Source organism: Ursus maritimus, unplaced genomic scaffold (assembly GCF_017311325.1).
Source record: "Ursus maritimus isolate PB19 unplaced genomic scaffold, ASM1731132v1 scaffold_19, whole genome shotgun sequence".
NCBI classification, from domain to species: domain Eukaryota; kingdom Metazoa; phylum Chordata; class Mammalia; order Carnivora; family Ursidae; genus Ursus; species Ursus maritimus.
Genome location: NW_024424341.1, coordinates 54,184,131 through 54,210,717, shown reverse-complemented (window position 1 = coordinate 54,210,717; position 26,587 = coordinate 54,184,131). Strand labels below are relative to the sequence as shown.

The 26,587-nt window shown below is 53.7% G+C and overlaps 2 protein-coding genes across 6 annotated transcripts in view; one reads left to right on the top strand and one right to left on the bottom strand.

Moving 5' to 3' along the window:
* The window catches only part of BLOC1S3 (biogenesis of lysosomal organelles complex 1 subunit 3), a 43,039-nt gene extending 24,630 nt beyond the window's left edge, over positions 1 to 18,409 (bottom strand). The window contains exons 1-2 of one of the 2 annotated variants that reach the window (XM_040634149.1): positions 18,003 to 18,409; positions 15,290 to 17,526 (exon numbers count right to left, since the gene is read on the bottom strand). In XM_040634149.1, the coding sequence (XP_040490083.1) occupies positions 16,918 to 17,517 (600 nt within the window). In that variant the 5' untranslated portion in view covers positions 17,518 to 17,526; positions 18,003 to 18,409 and the 3' untranslated portion in view covers positions 15,290 to 16,917. Of the gene's footprint in view, positions 1 to 15,289; positions 17,527 to 18,002 lie in introns of those variants that run through there. The other variant, XR_566762.2, reaches the window with a different exon arrangement.
* Positions 18,410 to 18,485: 76 nt separating this feature from the next.
* TRAPPC6A (trafficking protein particle complex subunit 6A) overlaps positions 18,486 to 26,587 on the top strand; it is a 10,660-nt gene continuing 2,558 nt past the window's right edge. Inside the window, exons 1-2 of one of the 4 annotated variants that reach the window (XR_566761.2) lie at positions 18,486 to 18,691; positions 26,468 to 26,535. Coding sequence is in view for 2 of the 4 variants with exons in the window: in XM_008684458.2 (XP_008682680.2) it covers positions 18,608 to 18,691; positions 26,468 to 26,535 (152 nt within the window). In the remaining 2 variants the exon portion in view is untranslated. The remainder of the gene's footprint in view (positions 18,692 to 26,467; positions 26,536 to 26,587) is intronic. The other 3 variants (XR_005835777.1, XM_008684458.2, XM_008684459.2) reach the window with 3 other exon arrangements.

Sequence of the window (26,587 nt, the reverse complement as noted above, 5' to 3'; positions counted from 1 at the left end):
TTGATTTTGCAGAAATAAAAAGAATGATAAGAGGGCACTATGAACAGCTGTACACCAACAAACTGGGCAATCTAGATGAAATGGACAAATTCCTAGAAACACAAAACCTACCATGACTGGATCAGGAAGAAATAGAAAAGTCAAATAGACCTGTAACTAGTAAGGAGATTGAATCAGTAGTCAAAAACTTCCCAAGAAAGAAAATCCCTGGACAGACGGCTTCACTGATAAATTCTACCAAACATTAGAAGAAGAAATAATACCAATCCTTCTCAAACTCTTCCCAAAATCCTAGAGGAGGGAAAAAACTTCCTAACTTATTCTATGAGGCCAGCATTGCCCTGATACCAAAGCCAGACAAAGACTCTACAAGAAAACAGATCCACAGACCAATATCCCTTGTGAACATTGACGCATGCATACGATGGAATGTTCTTCAGCCTTAAAAAGGAAGGAAACTGTGGCACGTGCTACAACACGGACGGATTTTGAAAATATGCTAAACGAAATAAGCGAGGCACAAAAGGGCAGATACTGTATGATCCCACTTCCACGAGGTACCGAGAGTAGTCAAAGATATAGAGACAGAAAGAGAATGGTGGTTTCTAGAAGCTGGGGGTCAGAAGGGATGGGGAGTTTTGTCCAATGAGTATGGAATTTCAGTATGGGGCATTGAGAAAGCTCTAGGGATGGATGGTGGTGATGGTTTCACAATGATGTGAATGTACATAACCCCACAGAACCATCCACTTAAATACAGTCCACATTTTATGTTACACACTTTTAGCGCGGAGCCCGGCAGGGACGGAACTTGATCTTACCACCCTGAGATCATGACCTGAGCCGACATCAAGAGTCAGATGCTTACGGGTGCCTGGGTGGCTCAGTCTAAGCATCTGCCTTCGGCTCAGGGCGTGATCCCGGCGTTATGGGATCGAGCCCCGCATCAGGCTCCTCCGCTGGGAGCCTGCTTCTTCCTCTCCCACTCCCCCTGCTTGTGTTCCCTCTCTCTCTGGCTGTCTCTCTCTGTCAAATAAATAAATAAAATCTTTAAAAAAAAGAAAAAGAGTCAGATGCTTAACCAGCTGAGCCACCCAGGGGCCCCGGGATGTGACTCTTGATCTCAGGGTGGTGAGTTCAAGCCCCACATAGGGCTTAAAACAAAACAAAACAAAACAAAACAAAACAAAACATAAAGAAAATAATACGTGCTACAACATGGATGAAATAGAAAACATTATGCTAAGTAAAATGAGCCAGACGTAAAAGGAAAAATAGTCTACGATTCCACCTGTAGGAGGTATCTGGAATCAGCAAGTTCATAGACCCAGAAGGTAGAATACAGCCCACCAGGGGTTGGGAGTAGGGAAGAATGGGGGTTAATGCTTAGTAGGTCCAGAGTTTCTGTTTGGGATGAGAAAGCTCTGGAAATAGAGTGGTGATGTCAGGGCAACACTGTGACTGTATTCAATGCCGCTGGGCTGTGCACTTCAAAATTGTTAAAACGGTCATTTTTATGTTATACATATATCTTATCACAATTAAAAAAAAAAAAACAACGCTACTATTTCCATGCTCTTGGTCACATGGGGACCTGTGTACCTTAACCTATTATTTCTTTCGGTTTCGGTCATGATTTTCTTCTAATATTCCTGATTTTGCTGAGCGCCGGATGTGTAGCTTAAAGAAACGTATGGCTAATTTGAGGCTCTGGGCTATAGGGTAAGAGGACCGGGGGGTTTTGTGGGGTTTTTGTGTGTGCGCGCGTGTTTGGCTTCTTCCAGGCGGCTGAACTAGGGGGCGCTAAACTATCGTGGCGCCCTAACCCTCCCAGGGATGGACAGCCTTTGAGAGCCGGCTTCAGTACCCGTGAAACCTGCGTACTTCCGCTTCACCCTAACTCCGGGATTAGAGTTCCTCAGGGTCCCAACCAAAGCCTTGGGTACTTTCCAAAGCTTTGAACTACATTATTTGACGCAGCCCCAACGGTTTGTTGAAAGCTCTGGTTCGCTTCTTAAACTCTCAGCCCCCCTGAAGGGAAATGTTGTTCCAAATGTCAGATTGGGATTTCTGGATTTCTTGGATTCTTTCCTCCCTCAAATCTTGGTGCTGCAATTCTTCACTGCCTTGGTAGTTCTATGAGGTCTTCAGTGTTGTTGTTGCTTTTTTTTTTTTTTTAATACCTTGGTAAAGGTCGTTTGCTTTTTTTAAGTTCATTTATTTATTCTAAGTAATCTCGACATGCAGTGTGGGGCTCGAACTCGCGATTTCGAGATCAAAAGTCACAGGCTTTACCGACTGAGCCAGCCAGGTGCCCCCAGACAGTTATTTTTAAAATATTTTATCCAGGGCACCTGGGCGGCACAGTTGGTTGAAGGGCCGACTCTCAGTTTCGGCTCAGATCGTGATCTCAGGGTCGTGGGATCGAGCCCCATGTCGGGCTCTGCACAGTGTGGAGTCAGCTCGAGATTCTCTCTCCCTCTCTCTGCCCCTCCCATTCGTGCTCTCTCTCTCTTAAATAAATAAATCTTTTATTTTATTTTTAAAAAAGATTTTGTTTATTCACGAGAGACACAGAGAGAGAGAGAGAGAGAGAGAGAGAGAGAGGCGCAGAGGGAGAAGCAGGCTCCCTGCAGAGCAGGGAGCCCAATACAGGACTTGATCCCAGGACCCTGGGATTGGGACCTGCACCAAAGGCAGACACTTAACTGACTGAGCCATCCAGGCGCTCCAATAAAGAAATCTTTCTAAAAAATAAAATATTTTACCCAGCTTTCCTAATTGTTCTCATTTGCGTGGTTAGTCTCAAACAACCACCTCTAATTCCACAAGGAGAATACACAGCTAGCCTCTTTCTAAATTTTATAAAATGAGCATATGCATTACTTTTAAAATAATATTTAAAACTAAAAATTTTAAAACCATGTTGATCTTCTGTCGGGTCTACGTCTGACAATAACAGCCAACACGTGCAGAGCAGATAACTTAGGTTTATGTGCATTATTTCATTCCATTGTCAAAACAGCAAAAATATTCATTCCCATTTTATAGCTATGAAACAGGCTAAGAGAAAGGAAGTCATTTACCAAAGTCACCTAACTGATAGAAATCAAGGCTGAAATATCTCCACCCACACATCCTTTATCAGGAGGCTACTGGAGGATGTGCTCCAACAAAATGGGGGCATAAACTCAAAAATGCTATATTTCATATGACACATGAAAACAGGGGCAACTTAGGAAAAAGAGAAAGGGAGGTCCCAGGATTTGCAGCACAGAGGGTAACCTGTCCAGACAGAAGCAGGACAGAACGCTCCCGGCTGGCTCAGTCCGAAAAGGACGTGACTCTTGATCTCGGGGTTGTGAGTTCGAGCCCCATGTTGGGCATAGAGATTACTTAAAAATAAATAAACTTTTGGAGCGCCTGAGTGGCTCAGTTGGTTAAACATCTGACTCTTGATTTTAACTCGGGTCATGATTTTCGGGTCACGGGGTTGAGCCCCATGATGGGCTCCCAGCTCTGCACGGAGTCTGCTTGGGATTCTCTCTCTCCCTCTCCCTCTGCCCTTCCCCTTGCTCTCCTCCCTCAAATAAATAAAACCCTTTAAAATAAACTTTAAAATTAAACAAATAAAAACAAATTTCTCTAGCGCAACTGGATGATTCAATTTACAACAATAATACTATGCTTAAAAAAAAGATGAAATTCCTTGAACTTTTTAAAAATATATTTGGATTACAGTTTGGAGTTGAAGTAGCAGTAAGTAGGTAGCAACCCAAGCAGATGAAAAATCAAGGCAATGACTAACTCCAGGGAGAATAAAAAGTTGTTAAAGGAAAAGATCATCATAGTCCACAACGTGACTTGGCCATGGGCAGTGTTTTCATATGCACAGTGATGTGATGTAGCCACATCTATGAAATACACTGGGGGATGGGAAGCCAGGGAGGGTGTGTTTGCGGTGTGGGCAGAGGTGTCCGTGAACAGGAAATAATACTCATCTTCCATTGTGGGTAATCACTGATAGTGGCTAAAACTGACAAATCAAGATGTATACTGTAAACGTATTAGTTAAAAGTATGAGTTATATTTTTTTACAAGTTGAAAGTGGTAGCTTCTAGGGCAGTGGTTCTCAGCCAGGTGTGATTTTGCTCCCCGGGGGATATTTGGAAAGACGTGAAGACATTTTTGGTTATCACAGCTGGAGGGTGGGTGCTACGGGCATCTAGTGGGTAGAGGCCAGGGATTCTACAATGCACAGACAGCCCCCAGAACAGGGAATTATTGGACCCAAATGTCAGTAGGGCAGATGTTGAGAAACCCTGCTCTCCGGAACAGGAGATGAGAAAGGGGAATGCTGTGTTCATTAACAGCCCTTGGAACTATTTGACTCTTTATAATTTTGATTTAAAAAAACAACAACAAAACTAGTGGTGCCTGGCTGGCTCAGTCGGTATAGGGGATATGTGTATAGGTGATTAAGAGAAAAGCCATTCAAGAATGATCTCAAATAAAAATCTAGAAAATCACACGCTCCAAACGTCAGGTACTGGTTTTCCCGTGGGGGTCATCCCCCCCTTAAAGTTAGCACCAAGGAATACCAAAGGGCGGAACCAGACTCAGCTTGAACAGTTGTACCGGATGGGCACTGCACAAGGACGCCCCATGGAAAGCGACTTCCTCCGCGTCCTGGACATCACACATTTGTAGCTTTCTAAGACGATTTTCCAGCGGAAGGCAAGAGAGTACCTGGTTCTAACAAAGCTAGCGGAGTTTTCCAACAGAGGGCAGCAGTGTGAGGAAGAGGAGCTGGGCACCCGCTTTGGCGGCCTCACGCTGGAGCAGTTTTTCAAGCCGGCTGCATACTGTACGTCACATTGTTCACTGAGCAAGGGGGGGACAAATAGTTTGTGTCACTCCACAGTCTCCGGGAGTCCAGATGGGGGCAGAGGGAAGGTGGCCACAAGAGGGCTCCGGGTCAGGGCGACAAGGCGGCAGTTAAGGGCAGGGCCCCTCGGAACGGGCGTGGAGACATACCCAGTTCTCCAGTCTCCAGGTCCTTCAGTCCTGCCTCAGTGGCCCCATAGATCTCCAAGCCCCGGATAATGTCAGCCTGGAGGACGGATCCTGCCATGAAACCGCTTTGGGAAGGGGGCAGGAGGAGCCAGGCCCTTCGCTGGAATCCAGCCCCACCCCGGCGTCCATCCCACCCCATTCCCGGTTCAACCCCAGCCCCCTGCGGGATCCCTCCCTGGCCGGCACGCAGCGGGAACCTCCTCTCCACGCCTCCGCCATAGCCACGCCCCTGACCACGCCCCAACTAGCCCCACTCTGTCCCCAGAACACGCCCTGCGGCTCGCGCACCTGTCTCCTCTGCCCTGTGCTCCAACTCTCTCGGGTTTCTACTGATGAGGCCCATGTGCAGACCTCATTCATTCATCGACTAATTCCACGAATTCACTGCACTGACTGCGTACTGCAGTGTCCTAGGTGCTGTGGATGCAGAGGCGAGCGAAAGAGAAAAGCGAACACTTGCGCGCATGGAGGGTGCGTGCGTTCTGGGGAAGAGTACTCTAGGAAGACCGAGAAGCAAGTGCAAAGGCCCTGGTACAAAGGCTGGCGGTTTACAGAACAGCATGGAGTCCAGCGTGCTCTAGGCAATGCTGCAGCCAGGTGGGCAAGGGAACAGATCATGGGGCCTCCAATGCCCCAGGAAAGGCTTTGGCTTTTATTCTCAGTGATACAGCAATCCAATAATCTGTGTTCCTTCGTACATTTATTCCAAATGCACCTGCTGTTTGCTGGTGGTGCTGGGGCCACAGGGTGCCCACAACAGACCCAGTTTCTTCTCCTCCCCTTCACCCTCCACTGAGCAGCCAGAGGGCTCTCTCCAAAGCACAGATATGCCCCTGCCTCTCCTCTCCTGCTCAGAACCTGCCTTGACTCCCCAGGACCCCTGGGACAAAACCATGCTCCTTACCCTGGCCGGTAGTGGCCTGACTCCCGCCGGAGTCATCAGCTGTAGCTTCTGGCGTCTCCTAGGGCAGACAGCTCATCTAGCCCCAAAAGCAACCCCTGAATTTTCCTGCCTCTGGGCCTTTGCTCATATCATCCCTTCTGCCGTGAACGCCCCTCCCCTCGAAACAGACTCTGACCCTCTTGTCTTACAAGTCTGAGGGCGACAGATTCTGTGGGACTGCGTGTCTATCAGCTTTGAGGGGAGGCTGGGCGCACGCATCTCAACAGCTCCATGCACTTGAGAGGTCGATGCTGTATGATGGTGTAAAGGCCACTCATTCATTCAACAAACACTTGCCCAGCATCTTTGTGCCTGGCCCTGGGCTAGGGGGCAGTGAGCGAGATACAGCCCTGCCCTCCCAGGGCTCCGAGGGCACTGGTGGGACAGACACCTTCTCCGCTCCCCTTGGCGGCAGGTGGGGGCCTGATCTGACAATACCAATTACAAGAGTTCGGCCAACACATGGTTTGTCAGCAAACTTGACCAACAGATTTTCTGCTCAGGCCGAGTAAAGACCCACAGCACTCACAATGGCCTCTCACGTGACCTGGTTCCTCAAGTCCTGTTTACAAATGCTATTTTTTCCCTACTGTTCTTAGTGTTGGTTATTATTAGTGTAAATATACACAACATAAAATTTACCATTTTAACTCTTTTTAGGGTACGATTCAGTGACATTAATATATCCACTATTCGGTTCCAGAAATATTCCCTCGTCCCAAACGGAAACTCTGGGCCCATTAAACAATAATTCCTTGTTCTTCCTTCCCCCAGCCCCTGACAACCCCTCTTCTACTTTCTGTCTCAATGGATTTGCAGATTCTAGACGCCTCACGTGGGAGAAATCATACATATCTGTCCTCTAACATCTGGCGTGTTTGGCACAGCATGTAAGACGGTATGGGTGAAATGAATACTCACTTAGCGTAGCGTTTTCATTTGTTCCTATTGTGGTATATTCCAGAACCTCATTCCCTTTTAAGGCTGAATATGACTTCCTTGTATGGCTCGACCCCATTTTGTTTATTCGTTCATCTGTTGCTGGACATTGGGTTGTTTCCACCTTTTTTGCCACTGTGACTAATGCTATTATAAACATTTGTGTGGAAGTATCTTTTTGAGCCCCTGCTTTCAATCCTTCCAAGGCATAGACCTAGAAGTGGAGTTGCTGGATCATATGGTCGTTTTATATTTAACTTTTTGAGGAACCCCCATACTGTTCTCCATGGTGGCTGCCATTTTACATTCCCACCACAGTGCGTGAGGGGTGCCATTTTACATTCCCACCACAGTGCGTGAGGGGTGCCATTTTACATTCCCACCACAGTGCGTGAGGGGTGCCATTTTACATTCCCACCACATCCTTGCCAATATTTGTTTTTTTCTGGTGTTGTTTTCGTAATAGCCATCCTATTGGGTGTGAAGTGATATCCCGTCGTGCCTTTTTAAAAAAAAAAATTTATTTTTAAGTAATCTCTCCACCCACCACAGTGCTCGAACTGAGGACCTCAAGATCAAGAGTCCTGTGCTCCAGTGACTGAGCCAGCTAGGCACCCCTCCCATTGTGCTTTTGATTTGCATTTCCCTAATGTGCATTTTTTCATGGGCTTATTGGCCATTTGTATATCTTCTTTGGAGAAATGTCTGTTCAAGTCTTTTGCCAATATTTGAACTGGATTTTTTTTTGTCTTTATATGTCGTGGATACTAATCCCCTACCATATACATGATTTGTGAGTACTTTCTTCCCTTCTGTGGGTTGCCTTTTCACTCTGTTGATAGTGTCCTTTGATGAACAAAAGTTTTTAATTTTGATAAAGGTCCATTTCTCTATTTTTTGCCTGTGCTTTTGGTGACCTGTCTGTGAAACCCTTCAAAATCCAATATCATGAAGATCTCCCCCCATGTTCTTTTTCTAATAGTTTTTTAAAAACTGTGATTTCTGGGGCGCCTGGGTGGCACAGTCGTTAAGCGTCTGCCTTCGGCTCAGGGCGTGATCCCGGCGTTCTGGGATCGAGCCCCACATCAGGCTCCTCCGCTAGGAGCCTGCTTCTTCCTCTCCCACTCCCCCTGCTTGTGTTCCCTCTCTCGCTGGCTGTCTCTCTGTCAAATAAAATCTTTAAAAAATAATAAAATAAAATAAAATAAAAACTGTGATTTTTCTCCCATCCTCACGATGATTCATCTAAAAATTGTGTGGTTTTTGCTCTCATGTTAGGTCTTTGACTCATTTTAATTTTTGTATGTGGTAGAAGGTAAGGAACCAACCCTCTCTCTCTCTCTCTCTCTTTTTTTTTTTTGCATGTGAATATCCAGTATTCCCAGCCCAAACTGCTGAAAAGACCATCCTTTCCCTATTGAATGTTCTTGGCACCCCTTTGAAAATAATTGATCTTTTTTTCTTTTAAATAATTGACCATTGTTAAAAAATAAACTTTTTTTTTCTGATACTCCTATGCATGTGAAATTAGAAATTAATAAATTTGGGGATGCCTGAGTGGCTCAGTCTGTTAAACGTCAGACTCTTGGTTTCAGCTCAGGTCATGATCTCATGGGTCATGAGATTGAGCCCTGCGTCAGGCTCCGCGCTCAGTGGGGAGTCTGCTTGAAGATTCTCTCTCTCAGTCCCACCCTCCACACATGTGCTTACTGTCTCTCTAAAATAAATAAAGAAATCTTTTTAAAAATTAAAATTAATAAATTTGTACACCTTTTCTCCTGTTAACCTGCCCATTGTCAGCTTATTTCGCAGACCCAGCCATTGAACGTAGGAGGGTACAAGGCAAGTCTCCTCTCTCCTATGCTCTCTGGCAAGGGTGATGGGAGATCATTGGCTGGAACCTTCTGCTCACTCCAGAGGCTGCCGCTGAGAGCCCCTGGGGCCTGGCAAGACGGAAAAGGGAAGGATTCTTCTCAGTCTCCTGGATCCCTGCTCGGGGCCTGATCAAGCCAAGTCATGCAAAGCTCTGGCCTGCCTTCCCTTCCTCAATGGACGGTCGCTGAGAAAACATTTGTGTCAACCCGTTCTTTGGCTGGAGCGACCCTTGTGCTTTTGTTGGAGTGCTCTTGCTTGTACCTATCCTTTCCCTTCCAGAGATGGTCCCCGTGCACTTCTGCCTCTGTCTCTTGTGCTGTTGGTCACAGGAAAGTCACAGGGTAGGACAAAGGCATGGGTCCTGCAAGCCTGATGTTCAAGCTGGCTTCACAGCCCGGCGAGTCCGTGGTTCTCGCCAGCCTGGCGTCTACCTGGACATGCTTTGCTGTGGGTCGCCAATAAAAAACCCAAACCGGATGAGATGCTCTTCTCACCTCCTGTCGTGTCCTGAGAGCTGGGCTCTAACCCCTGGGAGTACTCCCTCTGGTTCCGCAGATGCAGGTTGTCTGCTTGTATTGAGGGGCTGGCCGGCAGGCTAGGGACCCGAGATGCCAAGTGACACACAGGTTTTGGACAGTGCCAGACCTCAGGGGACTTTGTCTTAACGAGGGGTCCCAGTCTGTGTCGTCTCTACTCACGCTGTCCTTTCAGTGCCGGGAAAGTCCCGTCTCGGTATCACCTGCCCGTTGTCGCAGATTATCGGGTCTGTGACTGCAGGTGTCTCGTTTTTGTGGAAGACCGAAGACATGAATAAATGCTTTTTTTTTTTTTAACCACCTGTGGCAACGACAGTCTTTGCTTTCTTGGCTATCTTCCGGAGCGGCCTTTTCGATCCTGGCAGCCACCTCTTCTGCACCCATCCAGGGGATGCCTCTTGTATCCCTGCTGAACATTCATTCTTAGTCAGGAAAGTTAACTCTGGGTCTCTCCGTGGAAGGACTTACCGGGTTGAGTCGCTACTGCACCGGATATACCCTTTGAAGAGCTGACTCGTCAACGGCCAGAGAGGGATCCTTTGATTTGGAAAAACTTGTACATTGGAAAAAGATTTTGGACAGCATTCATGCTCAACGAATGTCTCCACAAATTAGTACCTTTAAAAAGAAAACCACAGGCCCATCACGGAACCACTTGAGGCCCCCAACATCGGTAAATCAAGATTCAATACTTAACCTAACTGCAGTTTGAATCCCCTCAGAAATGTAGCCTTTAACCAGCCAACGTGGAATGTCCCAGAGGCAATCCGCTGAGACACCTGCCCCCTTAGGAGAATAACACTGGCTCAGCAAAGCATTTCTAGTAAACCCTTCCTTCCTCCCTTCCTTCCTCTTTCTCCCTGCCTTCCTCCTTCTCATCTCCTTTTTCTGCTTCTTCTCTTCCTCCTTCTTCTTTTCTCCTTTTTCTTCTACTTCTTCTTCTCCTTCTCGTCCTCCTCCTTCTTTTCCCTCTTTTTCTCCTTCTTCTCTTCCTTTTCCTCCTTCTCCTCATTATTTTATGCCTTCTCTCCGCCTTTATAAACCTTCCCTTTCCTTCAGCTCAGTGGAGCTCCCCTCTGCTTGCTGGATGGGATGCTGCCTGATTCATGAAGCATTTAATAAAGGCCATTAGACCCTTAAGTTTACTCAGCTGAATTTTGCTTTTTAATAGTACCTGAGATCGAACTGAAAGGAGGACACAAAAGAGCACTGGGGCTAGCCTTAGGGGCTCCCTTAACAAGATTAAATAACAGAAACCAGATTTAGAACAAAAATTAAGATCCACATTCATGGTAAATTCCCCTTCTCTGTACTCCTTATGTCCCTTTGCCCCCAAAGCCCTGTCCCTGGGCCCCTGCCTCTAACCCCCGCCTCCTCAGCAAATTCCTTTAATCCCTAAAACTCCTCTGACTTACCCAGAAAATCCCTCAAACACCCAGCAGCCAGCATGAACTTTCCTTTCCCTGCAAGAATTCCAGAAAGCACTCTGGCCTGATGGCTGGGCCCAGGGGACACAGGTTACTTCCGAAAGTGCTGATGGAAAGGAAGAGAATTTGGCAGAGGCTCTGGGAACGTGGTCCTCGTGGCCCCTGCTGACTCCTCCTATTTCCCAGGGCTCCAGAATCAAGACCCAGCAGCTTCAGGCCTTCCCCTGCAATGCCCTTCCTGAATGCGTCCTGGACCCCCACTGAACATAGCTTCTAGCCCCTGGATGGCAGCAGACCTTTTAAACTACAAAGCCCCTTTCCTCCTACTTTCAGAAAATGCGACCTAACTTAGAAAGTTGGAGAGATTAGTGGTCATGTATTTGTAACCCGCTCCTGGGGAGCTTGACTGGCTTTTAGGGGGTGTCTTTCCCATCCGTGATTAGACTGTAGTTATAGGCCAAGACCTCCTGGAGAGAACGCCCCAGCCTGGGGAAACAGGTGACCAGAACCCCTCCCAGCCCTCCTCCAGATGACCAGGAAGTGACGCTGGTGGGCGCCCTAGTCAAGGCCTGATGGGACTCATTCTAGAGGCCTTTCCCCCGGAGGTGAACCTGGCGGGGGGTTCAGTTGTGCACCCAGGGAAGGCCAGCACCCTCTGCACCTTTGCAGACGTGTTACCCAGGCTTCTCAGAAACACTGAATCATACTCAGAAGCCCCACAACACAGACATCGTCTCGTTTCTACTTTAATTGGAAACCTTCTCCCTGTTACAAGGAGGCAATTCCCAAAATAGTGTGGCTGGCCGGGCTGGACCATCTCTCAGCGCTGTTATACACACTGCTTCTCGATTCTTTGCAAACAGCTTGCAGGGGAGCGGGAGGAAAAAGGAATTAAAAGTCAGCGGTCCTTGCCTGGCGGGCTGAGTCTCTAGAAAAACAGAAGTTGGCCCTGGGAGTGACTCAAGGTCCACCCGTTTCTCTTGCCGACTGCAGAGCCTGTGTGGGTCAAGACCGCGGCGGACACTGCGGAAGCCAAGGCCAAGGGGCGCCTGGGGGGCTCCGTCGATAAAGCGTCTGCCTTCGGCTCAGGTCATGATCCCAGGGTCCTGGGATCGAGCCCCATGACTGAGAGGGGAGCCTGCCTCTCCCTCTCCCTCTGCCGCTCCCCCTGCTCATGCTCCCTCTTTTCTTCTTCTTGGCCGAGGCCAAGGTGCTGGGCAAACAACTGTCCTGCACTTGAAACAAAGGGAAGCTTAACTAACAATCTCCAGAGACCCCTGCACCCTTGGATGGTCCATTCTCCCCCCTCTGTGGGGCAAGGGCAGTCAAACACCAGCCCCCGCCACGCACCTTGGAGGATCGGAACTGGTTTTCTCGATTGGTGCTGGTGCAACTTTGCCTACTGCTGGCCCAGGGCCCTCACCTCCAGCCTCCACCGCTAATTCCACCCACAGCGGCAGGGTCTCCGGACAACCTGTTGCATTGCCTCCCTCAGGGCCCCTGAGGTCCTCAGGCTCCCTTTTTGCCCACCAGGCCTTTGTGATTTTTCCGACCCCTCACTCCGCCAATCATCGTTCAGGTAGAGATATGTTCTGTAAATGCAATGCCACCATACGATGTAATAAATACGATGTCTTCTAGTCCCTGCCCTCACACCGAACCGCCAAGCACCTACGCTCCCTGATAGAGGCCGATGCAAATTCCTCTGAGGAGGACTTGGCCTAAAATAGGTCTCAATTCAGGGCGCCTGGCAGACTCGGTCAGAAGGGCATGTGACTCTTGATCCCGGAGTTGTGAGTTCGAGTCCCATGTTGGGGGTAGAGATTACTTAAAGATAAAATCTTGGGGGGAAAAAAGGTCCCAATTAGTCTTTGGGCCTCACATACAAACAGTTGGATTATTACTAAGCGCAGAACCCAGACACATTGCCTGGAAAAGGAATAAAGCTTTCTCATGGGGGACCATCTCCCTCCTGCCTCCCCCCTCCCTCTTCTTCCCTACCTTTCCCCTCTCCCTCTCCCCCACCCCGTGTGCAGAATAAGGAACTGAACCCACGAGACCCTATTATATCAGGATGTCCTGATCTTTACTTCCTCACCCGGTGATACTCCAATCTCACCTATAAAAAAGGAAGGAAAGTTTGATCCGGGAGAGAATCAGATCTACCAGTTTGTACGAGAGCGAAGAGCCAGGAATGGGCGAAGTTCTGGTGACCTTGTGGGCCCTACCCCAGCCACCATCGTCACCTGGTTCCCTGCTGGCACAGCCCGGCGCGCAGGAAGGGACCTCTGCTCAGCTCTCTTCCCAGCTCACTGCCTCCCGCCTCGAGATTTCTCTTTGCGTCCACTTTTAGGGGGAGATGGTGAACAAGGACTCGCATACCTCGGGGGTGCTGTGAGCGTCCCCCCATATCTTCCCAATTCTTTAAAGCTGCCTCAGACTTGTAGCCTTTACCCCAGCCTTCGCCTCCCTTGTTCAATACAGATATATATAGAGAGAGATCTATATATATATATTTTAAAGATTTTATTTACTTATTTTAGAGATAGAGAGGGAGAGAGGGGGCGGGGGAGGAACAGAGGGAAAGGGACAAGCAAGCTCCACGCTGAGCTCCTGATGCAGGGCTCGATCCCACCCCCCTGAGATCATAACCAGAGCGGAAATCAAGAACTGGACGCTCAACCGACCGAACCACCCAGGCGCCTCCCCCCCCCCTCCCGGTTCCATATACTGATGACCTTCTGCTCTGTAATCAGCCTAGGCAGGCTGACTTTCGACTCCTTTGTCTTCCTCGAGGCACTAGCTGAACGAGGCCATCATGCCTCCAGACCTAAACTTCCGTGGGCACAAACCACTGTCACCTGCTTAGGACCTGAGATGTCTCAGCGCGCTCGAAAACTCACCCCCAAATTCTGCCCATCCTTCTCCCCAAACCAAAACAGCAGCTTTGTAAATCTCCAGGGGCAGCTGGCGACTGCCGCCCACGGATGGCTATTTTTGCTGCCCCTGCGGAACTTTTATATGCCCTCCTCCCAGATGCTACTCACAACCCATTTCCCGGCCCTTGGGGGCAGGGACTGTCTTTGAAACTTGAAAATAAGCATCGTCCACAGCCCCGGGTCTCAGCCTCCCTGACTGACAAACCTTTTGACTTCACGCTACCGGGAGGATGGTGGAAGGGCAGCGGGCATTCTAGGACAAGCTTCTGCCTCCCGGGTATGTCCCGGAGCCACCTCTCATGTCAGTTAGACCCCGGGCATCAGGCATAGCCTGGGCCTGCCAGCGGTAGTGGCAGCGGCCACCATGACAAAGCCAGGACTCTCCCCATAGAGCCCCTGTCACCTCTATGCTCCCGAGGCTGCATCTGCTCTCTTACAAGTTCACAGGACACAGCACTTTCAACTCTGCTGGCAGACCACCTGTGACCCACCCTCCATCAGCTTACAGGGCTGTGACACCGACACCCGGCACTCTCCTCTCCCTCCCTGTTGGGGGTCCCTGCTCCGTTCACCATTGCAATGGTACAAAGGGTCTCCGGGCCACCAGGGGAACTCTTAGCGCCCCCCCCCCGCCCCACAAACAACCCAGACTTATCTCTATTTTGTGATGGTTCCTGCAGATGAAACTGGCAGGGCAGCAGAGTGGGCCCCCAGCATAGTTTCCCCACACGAAGCATGGGAATCATACCTACTCCTTCCCCGCAGGAAACTCAGCCCAAGGCTCCGAGCTCAGAGCTCTCCCTAGAGCTTACACAGCAGGAAAGGAGAAAACTGCCACCATCCACACCAATTCTGGCTGTGCTTTTAGAGTCTGCTGCACTGCTGACACACCTAGAAATCCCACAGATTCTTTTTTTTTAAGATTTCACTTATTTGAGAGAGAAAGAGCACAAGCAGGGAGAGCAGCAAGGAGAGGGAGAAGCAGGCTCCTTGTCAGAGCAGGGAGCCCGGTGTGGGACTCGATCCTAGAACCCTGGGATCATGACCTGAGCCAAAGACAGACGCTTACCTGACTGAGCCACTCAGGTGCCTCAGGTTGTTTATTTCTAAACCAGCATTTCTGGGTATTTTTCCAGAGGCAACCACCCTGCCGAAGCACCAGTCCCAGAACCTCCTTCACAAAACACACGTTCAGTGGCACCACCCACCCCAGCTGCTCTCCCCCCACCCACTGCTCTCTCCAATAGAAGACGGTGACGTCTTCTATTAAGTAGGTTATGCTCCCTTCCGACTCAGGGCCTTTGCATAGGCTGTTCCCTCCCTGCCTGGAACTCTTCTCCACTCAATCCAGGTTCACCTGTTTACAGTGTCAGGGCTCAGCTCAAACTCATGCCTCGCTTCCTTGGCAAAGCCATGTGACCTCCCCCCATCTGCCCAGACATGGTCAGAGAGATCTTGTTCCGCCCTCACAAAACTCCTGTACGTCTTCACGGCTCTCAACATAGTGCCAGAAAAATCACAGCTAAAGTGTAAATGGCAATTATGAAAACTATCCATTTTTTTAGAAGTTTATTAATGTCTGTCTCCCCCAGTGGACTGTAAGCTCTGTGAGGGCCTGGGCTGGCTGATGTACTCCGAATACCCAGCACAGGACAGGTGCAGAACAGGTGCTCGGTAACGGCGTGCAGAGTCAACAAAATGTGAATAAATGCAGAACCCGCACAAAAAACTAGGGGTTCCAATTTCCTGGCTACAGCTTCACCTTCAACAGGCCCGGTATGAAAGATCTCTCGGGAACCCCATTCTCAGAGAAATCATCAACGAACCTACCCCCACTCAGGCGGGGAGACAAGACAAATTCTCCATAGCAGTAAGTGTTTTGAGTTTTAATGAGACGGGCACGGAGCACTCTTCGTCATCTCTCTATGGGGCGGGGGGCGGGGGGGCCTCGGATCTCAGCTTCAGGTTGGGATTACAAAGTGGGGGAGGTGGATTAATGTGAGTGGGACTGGGGGGCCAGGGCTGGAGACAAAAGAGAGGACAGAGAGTTTGCTAACCCCAGACCCTGAGCCTAGCCGGAAATCCAAGTCCCTGTAGCCTCCAGTGGCCAACCTAGGGAATAGACACCGTGTGTGTGGTCCCTATCTGCAGATCAGTGTCATAATGCACCCAAAGTACCTGGGCAAGACTGTCTTAGGCCCTAAGTGCCTGAAGAGTGCCACTGCCAGCCTGGAGAGTCAGGAGGAGACCCATGTTGTAGCTAGAACTTGGATACAAAATGCCATTGTGGTTTGGAGGGTGGGGAGGACATAACAACTTGGTCTAGAGGGTCTGGAGGAGATGCCATCTTAGGCCTGGAAAACTGGGAGGGCTCCCTTGTGTCAGGAGGGGGCCTCACCTTGGGCCTGATGAAGGAAACCATGGGCCCCGGTGGGGGGGGGGGTCTATGAAGTTCAGAATCAGGTGGATAGTATAAGCAGAATGGGAGAGTATAAGCAGAATGGGAGAGTATAAGCAGAATGGGAAAGGTAAAAGAAGCAAAACTAATCCTAAAGGTACAGCTGGACTCAGGAAACAAGATGGGGCCGAGCGGGTACGGCTAAACCAAAGGATTGGAAGCTAGGAGCTGGCAGAACAAGGACTAGGAGATGGAACCAGGGCCAGGCCTGAGGAGCACAAAAAGGGCCCAGCCTAGGGGGACAAAATTCCAGGAGTGGGGCCAGGACCAGAGGCAGAGCCAAGGGAGTGAAGTGAAGGAAGATGCTTTGAAATCTGCAGCAGATTCTGGCGCTCCTATGGGAAGAAGCAAGACCAGCCCCCTGAGCAAAAACCAAACTCAAGAAAGGCAGAGCACAAGGAAAGGTGAAGCAACGTGAGACCCCACGATGGAGAAAGATCAAGGAGCTACCGGTTACCAGAGGCTGGAACCAAGCCTCAGGGACACGCCTGGAACCAGGGAGCAGACAGGGACAGGACCCGGGGGTAGGAACCAGATGCTAGAGGCAGGGCAGGGCTATTATATTACTATCCCCACCCCCCATCACGCAGCTTTATCCAGGGGCCAGGCTCACCCTGAGGGTGACAACAAGATGCCCAGGGAGCTACACAGGTACAGGACCAGGTCCCAGAGGCCTCAAGGGCTACTCCTAGGGCGCAGAGTCAGGCGGGGCAGTGGGTTCCTGCTAGGCCCGCGGTCCCGGTTCTTGCTCAGGTTCGGTCCCCGGCACGCCGCGGATGTCGGGGAGCAGGCGGCAGCCGGCCACTATGTCCAGGCGCTCGGCCAGCGCGCAGAGGTCCCCCCGCGCCAGGCGCACGCTGTGGGCCGCGGCCAACCCAGCCGCCTGGGCTGCCGCAAGCCTACTGGCCAGGGCGGCCACGTCGCGGCCCGCGCGGCGGTACACGCCGCTCACCGCGGCCGCCACGTCGTGGTCCAGCCGCGCCTGGCTCTCGGCCAGCCGGAGCTGCAGCAGCGAGCGCGCGGGGGCCGGCGCCGGGGTCTCCTCCGCGCCCCAGGCCTCCCCGGCCGTGTCCCGCTGCACCACCAGCGGAGGCAGGTCCCCCGGCGCGGCGGTCTGCTCCGGCTCCGAGTCCGAGTCGGTTTCCGCGGCCTCCCCGGCCACCCGCAGCCCCGTGGGGCGGCCGCGCGTCGGGCCCGAGGGGCCCAGGTACAGCTCCTCCTCCGACGAGGACGCAGAGAGCTCCGAGTCCGTCTCGGCCGCCTCCCCCGGCACCACCGTCTCGGGCCTCCGCGGCGGCCTCCGCCGACGACCCTGGGACGCCATGGCGCGGAACTAGGGAGAAGAGGGGCGAAGGGACGGCATGAGAGGTGCCCGGCGGTGCTTACAAGGCGCAGCTTCTGGATTCCCAACCCCTTCACTGACTAGCTGAGCAATTTGGGGCCATCCGCGCCCCCTGCCCGGGCCCCAGTTTCCTCTTCTGTAAACGGGCTCATCATCCCTGCTGCCAGAGATAATGGGAGCCACTGGACCCCACCCTCTGTGTACTGATGGGGGAACTGAGGACCAGACGGATGAAGGCTCTGAGGCCCGAGATCCCACAGTCCCAACCCCAGCAGTTTCCGATTTTGCCTTCTAGCAGAGGCCACACCCTCCACACCTCCGAGCCTGTATCAAATCCGGAAGCACACGGGCTCCTGAGCTGCTCAGGGACCAGTGCCAGGGTCATAAAAAGGGTGGACAGCCCAGCTGGACTCTGGGGAGCGTGCACGAGTGGGGCCGCGGGGGAGCGCTATCACCGAAGACAGTACCTGGTTACCGAAGCTCCGAGCCCGCAGGATCCGCTACGCAGCCGAAACGCTCTGTCTTCCCCGAGGGAGGAGGGTGACAGCCGCAACCAATAGGGGAGCACGCTGGGCGGGCACGGCGGCCAAACACGTGGGCCGCTCGGCTACCTACCAGGAAAGCAAGCCCTCAAAACCAGCTGTGTGTATGGGGGGGGAGGAGGGAGATGAATAGTCACGTGAGTATAGGTACGACCAGTAGGAAAGCGGCTGGGCTGGCGCTTCCGGATTGTGCTGCTTGGCGAGTGGACAAATAGAAATTTTTAAAAACTGAGGTTTGTCTCAGGTAACCAGTGAGTCGGCCAATGGAAATGCTCGGCAACCCGGAAGCAGCCTGGAGACGAAGGGGAGGGGCGGAGATGCTGTCACGTGCGGCCAATGAAAAGAGGCCCTCCCTCTAAGTCTCCCGGGTTCACGCGCGCACCGTGTGAGCCCGGTAGGCGGGGCTAGCCTGCAACCCCAGTGGAGGCGGCGGTGGACGGGCTCGCGCCTAGATGCAGGAGGCGGGGCTTGTCCAGCCGGGCCAATGAGAGCACGAAGCGCTGGACGGTCGTTGGGCGCGAGGCCGGCGCATGGCGGACGCGGCGCTGTTCGAGTTTCTGCACACGGAGATGGTGGCGGAGCTGTGGGCGCACCACTCCGACCCTGGCCCTGGGGTGAGCGCCGGTTCCCGGGGTGGGGAAGAGGCGCGGGCCGCGCCGGGAAGGCCGGGTCGAGGCCCTGGTGAGCGCGGAGCGCGGAGGGCGGGTCAACGGTCCCGGGTCGAACTCCGACCCCACCCCTGCCTCGCTAGGTGCTGGTCCCTCCTCTGTGAAGTGGGGATCGCAGCAGGGCCGGCCTCGCGGGTTACTGCTAAAAGTGAGCGAGGCAGCTCCGGCTAAAGCTTAGCTCAAGGCCTAGCACAGAGTCAGCAGGTAATAATTATAATAATTACTATTATTGGACTGTACCAAGGAGTGACTGCCTGGGTTGAATCCCGCCTGCTCCACTAAGTAGGTGTGAAAGCCAGTGACTCAAGCCCCTGTGTGCCTCAGTTCCTCCTTAGTAAAATGGGGATTATAACAGCACCTCAGTCTCAGAGAAGGACATGTACTCATCCAACAAACACTTATTAGGCACCTATTGTATTCCAGGCACTGTTTCCCTGTCCTTGCGAAACTTATAGGGGAGTCAATAATGTGCCACTGCCTAGTGAGAAGTTCCATAAAGAAAACTTCCATAGAGGAGCGCCTGGGTGGTTCAGTCGATATTGCATCTGCCTTTGGCTCAGGTCATGATTCCAGGGTCCTGGGATCCAGCCCTGCTCAGCGGGGAGCCTGCTTCTCCCTCTGCCGCTCCCCCTGCTTGTGCTCTCTCTTGCGTGTGCGCGCTCTCTCTCTCTAATAAAATCTTTAAAAAAACAAAAAACTTCCATAGAGTCATGAAAAAAATAGGGATGGAGTGATTGATGGTGGGGGAGAGCCTCCCCGAGGAACTGACTGTAGGTTAAGGCGGGGTGGGGGTGGGGTGAGGGGGGCGGAGCACATTCCAGAAGGAAAGGAACAACAGGTGCAAAGCCCTGAGGTAGGAGCATGCTTGGCATTTTGGAAGTTGGTTCTTCTGAGGAATAAATGACTCAAACTTTAAAGCACTTAGGGTGATGTCAGGGACCTAACCCGCCCCCAGAACATGGGAGCTCTTGTTATAAAATCTGTTACCAAAAAGAAAGGGTTGGGGAGAGAATAAGGTGCTTGAGAAGTGAGTGCTGTGATAAATTTTTTTTTCATTATTATTCTTAGCATGATTATCGTCATCATCAATGTGCAAGACGTTTTTACTGGCTTAGGTTTTCTGGTTTAGGAGCCCCAAGGAGGGTGTTGCTTCTCATCTCAACATATTTTCTTTTGAGTTCATTCATTCCACACACTTCATCTCAGACCTACCAAGTGTCAGGCCCTGTGGTCGGTTCTGGGAATTCCTCAGTGAACCCTACAAAACTCCTGGTCCTCCTGGAGTGGGGGACACAATAAGATAAATGAATACAGTCTAGTATGTTAAGGAAATGCCATGAGAAAGATAAAGCGTGTGATAGGGAGTGTGCATTGGCCTGTGTGTTGGCGGGGGGGGGGGGGTTCAGTGTCTCAGTACCCCATCCAGCCTGGCTTTCAAGCCAGAAACTCCGGTATTGCCGACATCAGCCTTTTCTCCCCCACCAGCAGCCCCCAACCAGGCCCTGCCCCCATTCTTTCCAAAGATGTGTGCCACTTCTCCCCACCCCTGCCCTGGAGTCCAGGCCCCTCTCTGCCCCTGTGCCAGCCTCCTCCCTCATCTCTCAGCTCATTTCACCTGTCATATCTTCACTGCATTCACATCGATTAATCCTTCAGACTTTGGCTCAAATGCCCCTTCCTCTGGGAAGCCTTCCCTGAGCACCTCCAGTCCAAGTCAGGTGTTGTTGTGAAGTTTTTGCAGCCCCCTCCCATTTGTCTTGGTAGCCCTATCACACCCAAGTGTGTATCTGAATTAGAGGTCCTCATGAGCCTTTGATTGACATCCCCCCCGCCCAGGACTGGGCACCTTGTGGGCTAGGACCAGGTCTGCCTTGATTACCGCACAGTAGGTCCTGTGCACACGTAGGTCCTCAGTGTGGGTTTGCTGAAGTGGTTGCAGCTCCTGTGCTGTGGGGGGCTGGGGTGGGGACTGGGATTTGTAATCATAAGAGCGTCTACCACAAATGAATGTTTCCTGTGCACACTCACGGGCTTCACACTCCTGATTTCATTTGATCCTCCTACCGACCCACAAGAGGTCAGCACAATCCTCCCTGCATTGTAGGCTTTGGAGCCTGAGAAACCAAGGCTTTGATGGACAGGAGCGCTGGCTCTCAAGTGGCAGAGTCAGGAATGTAACTAGGCCTCTCGCCTCCAAAGCCTAGCTGGCATTTCTCAGTGCCCCTTCCCTGGCACTCTCCCGGAGGATTTTAATGGGTTTCTGTGGCCAAGCAAGTGTGGGAAATGCTGGGTTACTCAGCTGTGCTCACCATGGGCTTTCAAAGCACACGAACGTGCCCGGGACCCAGCTGCCACGGGGATTCCCAGGCTGGGGTCCTACCCCAGAGCTCCCCAGTGCTTCCCAGGTGCAGCCAGGGGTGAGGTCTGCAGCAGTTCCCCCACGTGCCTGCCACCTGCAAGCCCCATTTTCAGGGCCATATCAGGACAACTGCTGTTTGGGGCGCCTGGGTGGCTCAGTCGGTTGAGCATCTGCCTTCAGCTCAGGTCATGATCCCAGGGTCCTACATCGTCTCAGCAGGGAGCACGCTTCTCCCTCTCCATCTGCCCCCCGCCATGCACTCTCTCTCAAATAAATAAAATCTTTTTGAAAAAGAACTGCTGTTTGCTCAGCCCTGTCTCTTCCACTCCTGGCCCCACCTCCCTCTTCCTCTTTCTGTTCCTTCTCTTTGGTGCAACAAGTATCCTGTCTGAACCAAATGCAGGTCTCCTGTTGGGTACTGGTGGCATCCCCAGCACCGTCTTCTGTCGGATTTAGTCCTCAGAACAGCCTTGCAAAATAGACATTACCATCCCATTTTACAGAGGAGGGACTGAGGCCCCAGAGGGGGTGCCTTCCCTGGGCTGCGCGGTGAGAATCTGAGGGGAAATCAGGACTCAGGCTTCAGCCTCCAAAGCTTGTCTGTGGCTTCAGGTCTGTCCTTCCCACCAGCTGTCAAGTTCCTTGAGCACAGGGATGGTGGGCTCCTTCCTCTGTCCCCAGAGCACACATGCCCAGGAGTTTTGGAGATTTCCATTTCCTGCCTGGTATGGTGGTTATCTGTGGCTGCTGAATGGATTTTTCTGGACGGTTACAGGTGGCGGGGAAGACTAGCCAGAGGAGCCAGGAGGTCAAAGGGCCTTGGTTATCTAGCAGGAAAAACCCGGGGAGGAGGTGCCTGTGGTTTCCCCACCTCTCAGCTTTGAAGATAAGGAAAGCCTGGGGGCAAAGGAGTTAATCCTCCACACAGCAGGAGCCCTGGCAGGTGGCCCAGGAGGAGCCCTGCTGGGCCAGACCTTCCTCCTCCCAGACCCAGCGAGTGCCCGTGCCAGCCTGGGTACCTGGGGGTGGGGTCAGCAGCTATCAGATGCAGCCCCTGCCCTCGGAAAGAGCCTGGGGAACCCCCCATTCCTGGCAGAGTTGTCCCCCAGGGACAGAGCCCTGGACGGGCACCATGCACTTGAGGCCAGGGAGCTAGCGGTGGGAGCTTGGGCTCTGTCCTGTGAGTGGTGGGAGCCATAGAAGGTTTAAGCCGAGGTGCAGTGGGTACAGATCTACTTTTTAGAAAGGCCTCCCAGGCCACGTGAATGAGCCTGAAGGGACACGAGGCTGGCCGGCTGCGGCAGGGACCCAGAGCACAGGCAAGCACTCAGCCTGGGGTAGGAGGAATTAGGCCTGGGGGCTTTGGGAGTGTTGGGGGAGAAGGCGGGATCTGGGGGTGTCTGGGACCGCCTGGGTGGATGCGGGAGGTGAGTCCAGGGCCGCAGGGTGGGAGGTGTGCTGGCTTTCCACGCTTGCTCATTCTTACTCACTGCACTTCTGGGTCTCTTGGGGCTGTGCACCTGGGGGAAGGAGGACGTCCCCTCTCTCTGTGCTCCTTTCAAGGCAGGAGCCCAGGCAGCTCGTCCCCCAGGTCCCCCAGCAGGGCCTGCACAGATCACTGCGGGCCAGGGCATCAGAAGAGGCAGAAGGAGTCCAGCGTGGGGCCCCCACCCACTCCCCGTCTTTAGGCCAGGATGGTCTCTGCAAGTCCAGTGCTCAGGGTGCACGGGAGGCTCCCATCGCTTGTTTGCCCATCCTTCTCCTTGGGGCTCGGTGGCACTTTTCCGTCTGAACACTTGAACCTCCCTGCAGGGAGCACCCTCTTCCCTTACCGTCTCTTCGATTCTTCTTCCACATGGTTCCAGCGCATCTTCTTGGCCCTCAGATGAACACTGGACTGTCTGGGTCCCTTCCAGGCGACTTACAACTTCTCGGCCAGTTTTTTCCACCTCGTGGGTTTTCTTGACAGCCTGGGGGGCTTTATCCCCCTTACAGATGTTATTTCTACTACCATACTTCCCATTTCCCAGGGCTTCCCCTCTGGCTGCCCCTTCCTCCCAGCTCCTGTGCTGGTGGGGCGACGCTAGGAGGGCCTTCTCAAGGAGGCTCCCCTCTGTGTCTGCGTGATCTCCTTTCCTCTCATTGGGCTGTTGTGCAAACTCATTTGAGGTTGGGCGGGAGCGGGGGACAGCCCAGAAGTGCCCTGGCTCTGGCTCTGGCTCTGGGCTGGGCCAGGAGGATGAGAGTCCCACCCAGGCTTTCGTAAGAGTGATAAACCTCTAATCCCCGAAGAGCTTTTGTAGGGACTGCGGGAGGCTTCTGCTCCCTTCCTCCTCCACCCTCTCCCCTGTCATCTGCTCATCCTCAGCCGCTCCCTGGCACTGCCTGTCTCCCCTCCCTTTTCTGTTGTTCCCAGACCCCACCGCCCCGATCTTTCCAGTTCTAGTGAGGGTTGCGTCCGGCGGTGCCACTAGCTGGGGAGGAGCTGTTGCCCAGTGCGGGTCACGCCACCGCTGTGATGTAGCGCCAGCTGTCAGCGCCATTTCACACATGGGGAAACTGAGGCCTGGGGCCATGAGATAGCTTGCCCAAGGTCAGTAAGCAGCGGAGCCAGGCTTTGAACCCAGGCAGTCTGAAATAGGGCCACTGTCCTGGCTGTGACGGGGCTTCCCTGCTTCACTCCTCTCCCTTCACACTGGGCCACAGAGGAGCACCCAGAGCACGCTTTTCTCCCGGGAGCTGAAACCACCCACTGCGCCATTAGCTCCTGCAAGGCCATTAGCTCCTGCGCACCCTCTCCCACGGGGGCCCCCTCCCCGTCCCCACCTCTCACCGCCATCTGCCACCCTCATGGCCGGAGCTGCACCCCCCATCCCTCTTCCTGCCTCCTTGCCTTGGCCCACACCCTCTGCTCGGAGTTTCCTCCCCTTCCCGGGCCCCTGCTCTGAGAAGCACCCTGGGGACCCCTCCTGGGGGAGCTGGCTCTGCCCTGCTCTGGGCTGCCCGGCTCCCCTCGTATATGGGTTGCCCATTAGCTGGGCACCTGTCACCCCCCCAGGCACAGTGGCCGGCCCCTAGAGGCCACCAGGAAATGTCTGTGGAATGGACGAGAGAGTCCCCACGGGCCACGAAGGCCTCAGGGACACAGATGTGCTTGGTCAGAATGGAGGCTGGCCCTGCCTCTTTAAGGCGCTCACCTCCGGAGGGGAGGGGACACGGGAGCACGGTCACCCTGCCACCTGGCACAGAAGGCTAGCTGAGGGTGCGGCAGGCGGCGTTCTAGGTGCTGAGCTAAGTCGGCCCACGGAACAGAGCACCCCCTTCGTGGGGCTTGTCTTCCTCCCGGGGCTGGTCACCCAGGTTGACAGATGCAGAGGTGGTGAGTGACAGGGACGGTAACACTTGCTGAGCCCAGCTGGGAGCGCTTGGCCCACATTTAATCCTCATAAGGACACTGAGAGGGAGGTAGCACCACTAACACCGTCCTCTCTTTCCCCGGGAGGAGGCTGGGGCACAGGGCCCGTGTCCCCCTCACTGTCTCTCACACCTGAGCTCATCTCTGCACGCCTTAGTCATCAGCCCCCTCCCAGCACGCCAGTCCTGCTGTGCCCGAGGTCACCAGAGGCGTGCTGACGAGGGACCAGAGGGCTGGCCAGCATCAGCCAGCAGGAAGCTGTGTCATCACCAGGTCCGGTTCCCGCAGGAGGAGCACGGAATGGCGGGCAGGGGCCCAGGAGCTGGGCGGCCTGGCAGAGAAGAGGGCCACCTTGCTCGAGGACACGGGCGACCTCTGCTCGAGCTTCCCTACGCCCAGCACTTCCCCCTGAGGTGGGCCACAGCCGTGGCCACCCCACTGAGGCTGGGACAGCCGGGGGTGTTGTCCCGGCCACCCCCCCACACCCTCTGGCCATCTCGGCTTGGGAGCCAGCCCTGCCCAGGTTTGCAAGACGGCCCCGTGGCCGCAGGTGCCTGTCACCGCGCTCCTCCAAGCCCCGGTTTCCAGGTGTGAACTAGGACCTCGCTTACAGGATTGTTAAACAAGGGGTTTGTACAGAGCACCTGGCGCACGGCGCGTGCTCGAATCCCCACTCCTCTCGTCGCTGTCGGCTGCTCAGTGGCTCCCGTGCGCCAGGGCCAGTGCTGACAGCCGAGGGTCAGCCCGGGGTCCCACAGAGCTGTCCCCACTCCACAGACAGGTCAGGCTGGGATCGAGGACCCAACCTGGGCCGGGGGAGGGGAGAAGGGAGGCCTCCGAGAATGGGGACAGGGAGCCGTGAGTGAACACAGAGGCCCTGCTCCTGGACCAAGGGAGGCTGTTCCTGGGGGCAGGGGACCACCCCGGGTGCTGGAGGGACAGCTGGGTCCCAGAAGGCTGTGGAAGCCTGCCTAGGAGGCCAGGACATTGTCTCAGAGCTGGATCTAGCCAGAGAAACCCTGTCCACCTTTGGGAGGGCTGTGCTGATGGCCTGTCTGACCCAGAGGGAAGACCAGAAGTTACTCCCAAGGAAGTGTGGTGGCCTGACGGAGGGTGGGCGGAAGGGCTTGGGCCTGGGGACTGCTGCCCCCTCCCGGGACTAGCTCTGCTAGCTTTTCTCTGCGGAGTGTGGCGTCTCCGTACACGCTGTCCTGCTGGTTCGGATGCCTCCCTCACTCCGTTCTCTTAGGCCATGCAGAGGAAATACTACAAGTCCACGCTCCTCGGGGCCTGCCATCAGCACTGGCAGGCACATGCCTGCTGTCCCCCGCCCGGTGCCTCTGCCGCTGCTACCGTGGGACCCTGGCCTGCCTTCCCCAAGCACCTGAGGGGGCATCTCCTGCCCCGAGCCCCTGTGGGGCCCTCCCGGGCTTCCTGGCTGATGTTTTAAGGCATGACGATCACAGTGGATTTTTATAGCCTCCTGCCGGCCCGGCCAGGAGGGTGCCTCCCACCCCGTGAGCCGCGTGCCTGCTGCCACACGAGCCCTCGAGCAAGTCCCCTGGAGCCCCCGCCTGGGGTGGTCAGCGTGCTGCTTACCCACAGGGCGCTGTGGGGACACACACTGGAAACGCTCCCAATAAGTGACGGGTGTTCTCAGGAAAGAGCTGACAAGCGTGCTGAAGCCGAGCCTGGGGAACACCCCCATTTCTCCTGAAGCAAGGGGGTGATGCTGTTAAGAGCTGACGGCATCTGCGGGGGAGCATGTTGAGGGACCGACTGAAGGCCTGCACCTGCCCTGGAAGGCGCTCCCTTCTGGCTCTCCTCAGCCCCGAGTGGGCAGGGATGGGCACGTTGGTCTTAGAGTACCCTCTGCGGGTGCTATCCCAGGTGGCTCCCGGGTGGAGGTGGCCGCGGGCCCCTGAGCCTCTCTTCCCTGACCTTTTAGGGACAGAAGATGAGCCTGTCTGTCCTGGAGGGCATGGGCTTCCGTGTGGGCCAGGCCCTGGGCGAGAGGTGAGAGCGGCGCTTCCTGCCCTTCCCCTGCCCCCCCCCCCCCCCCCCCCCC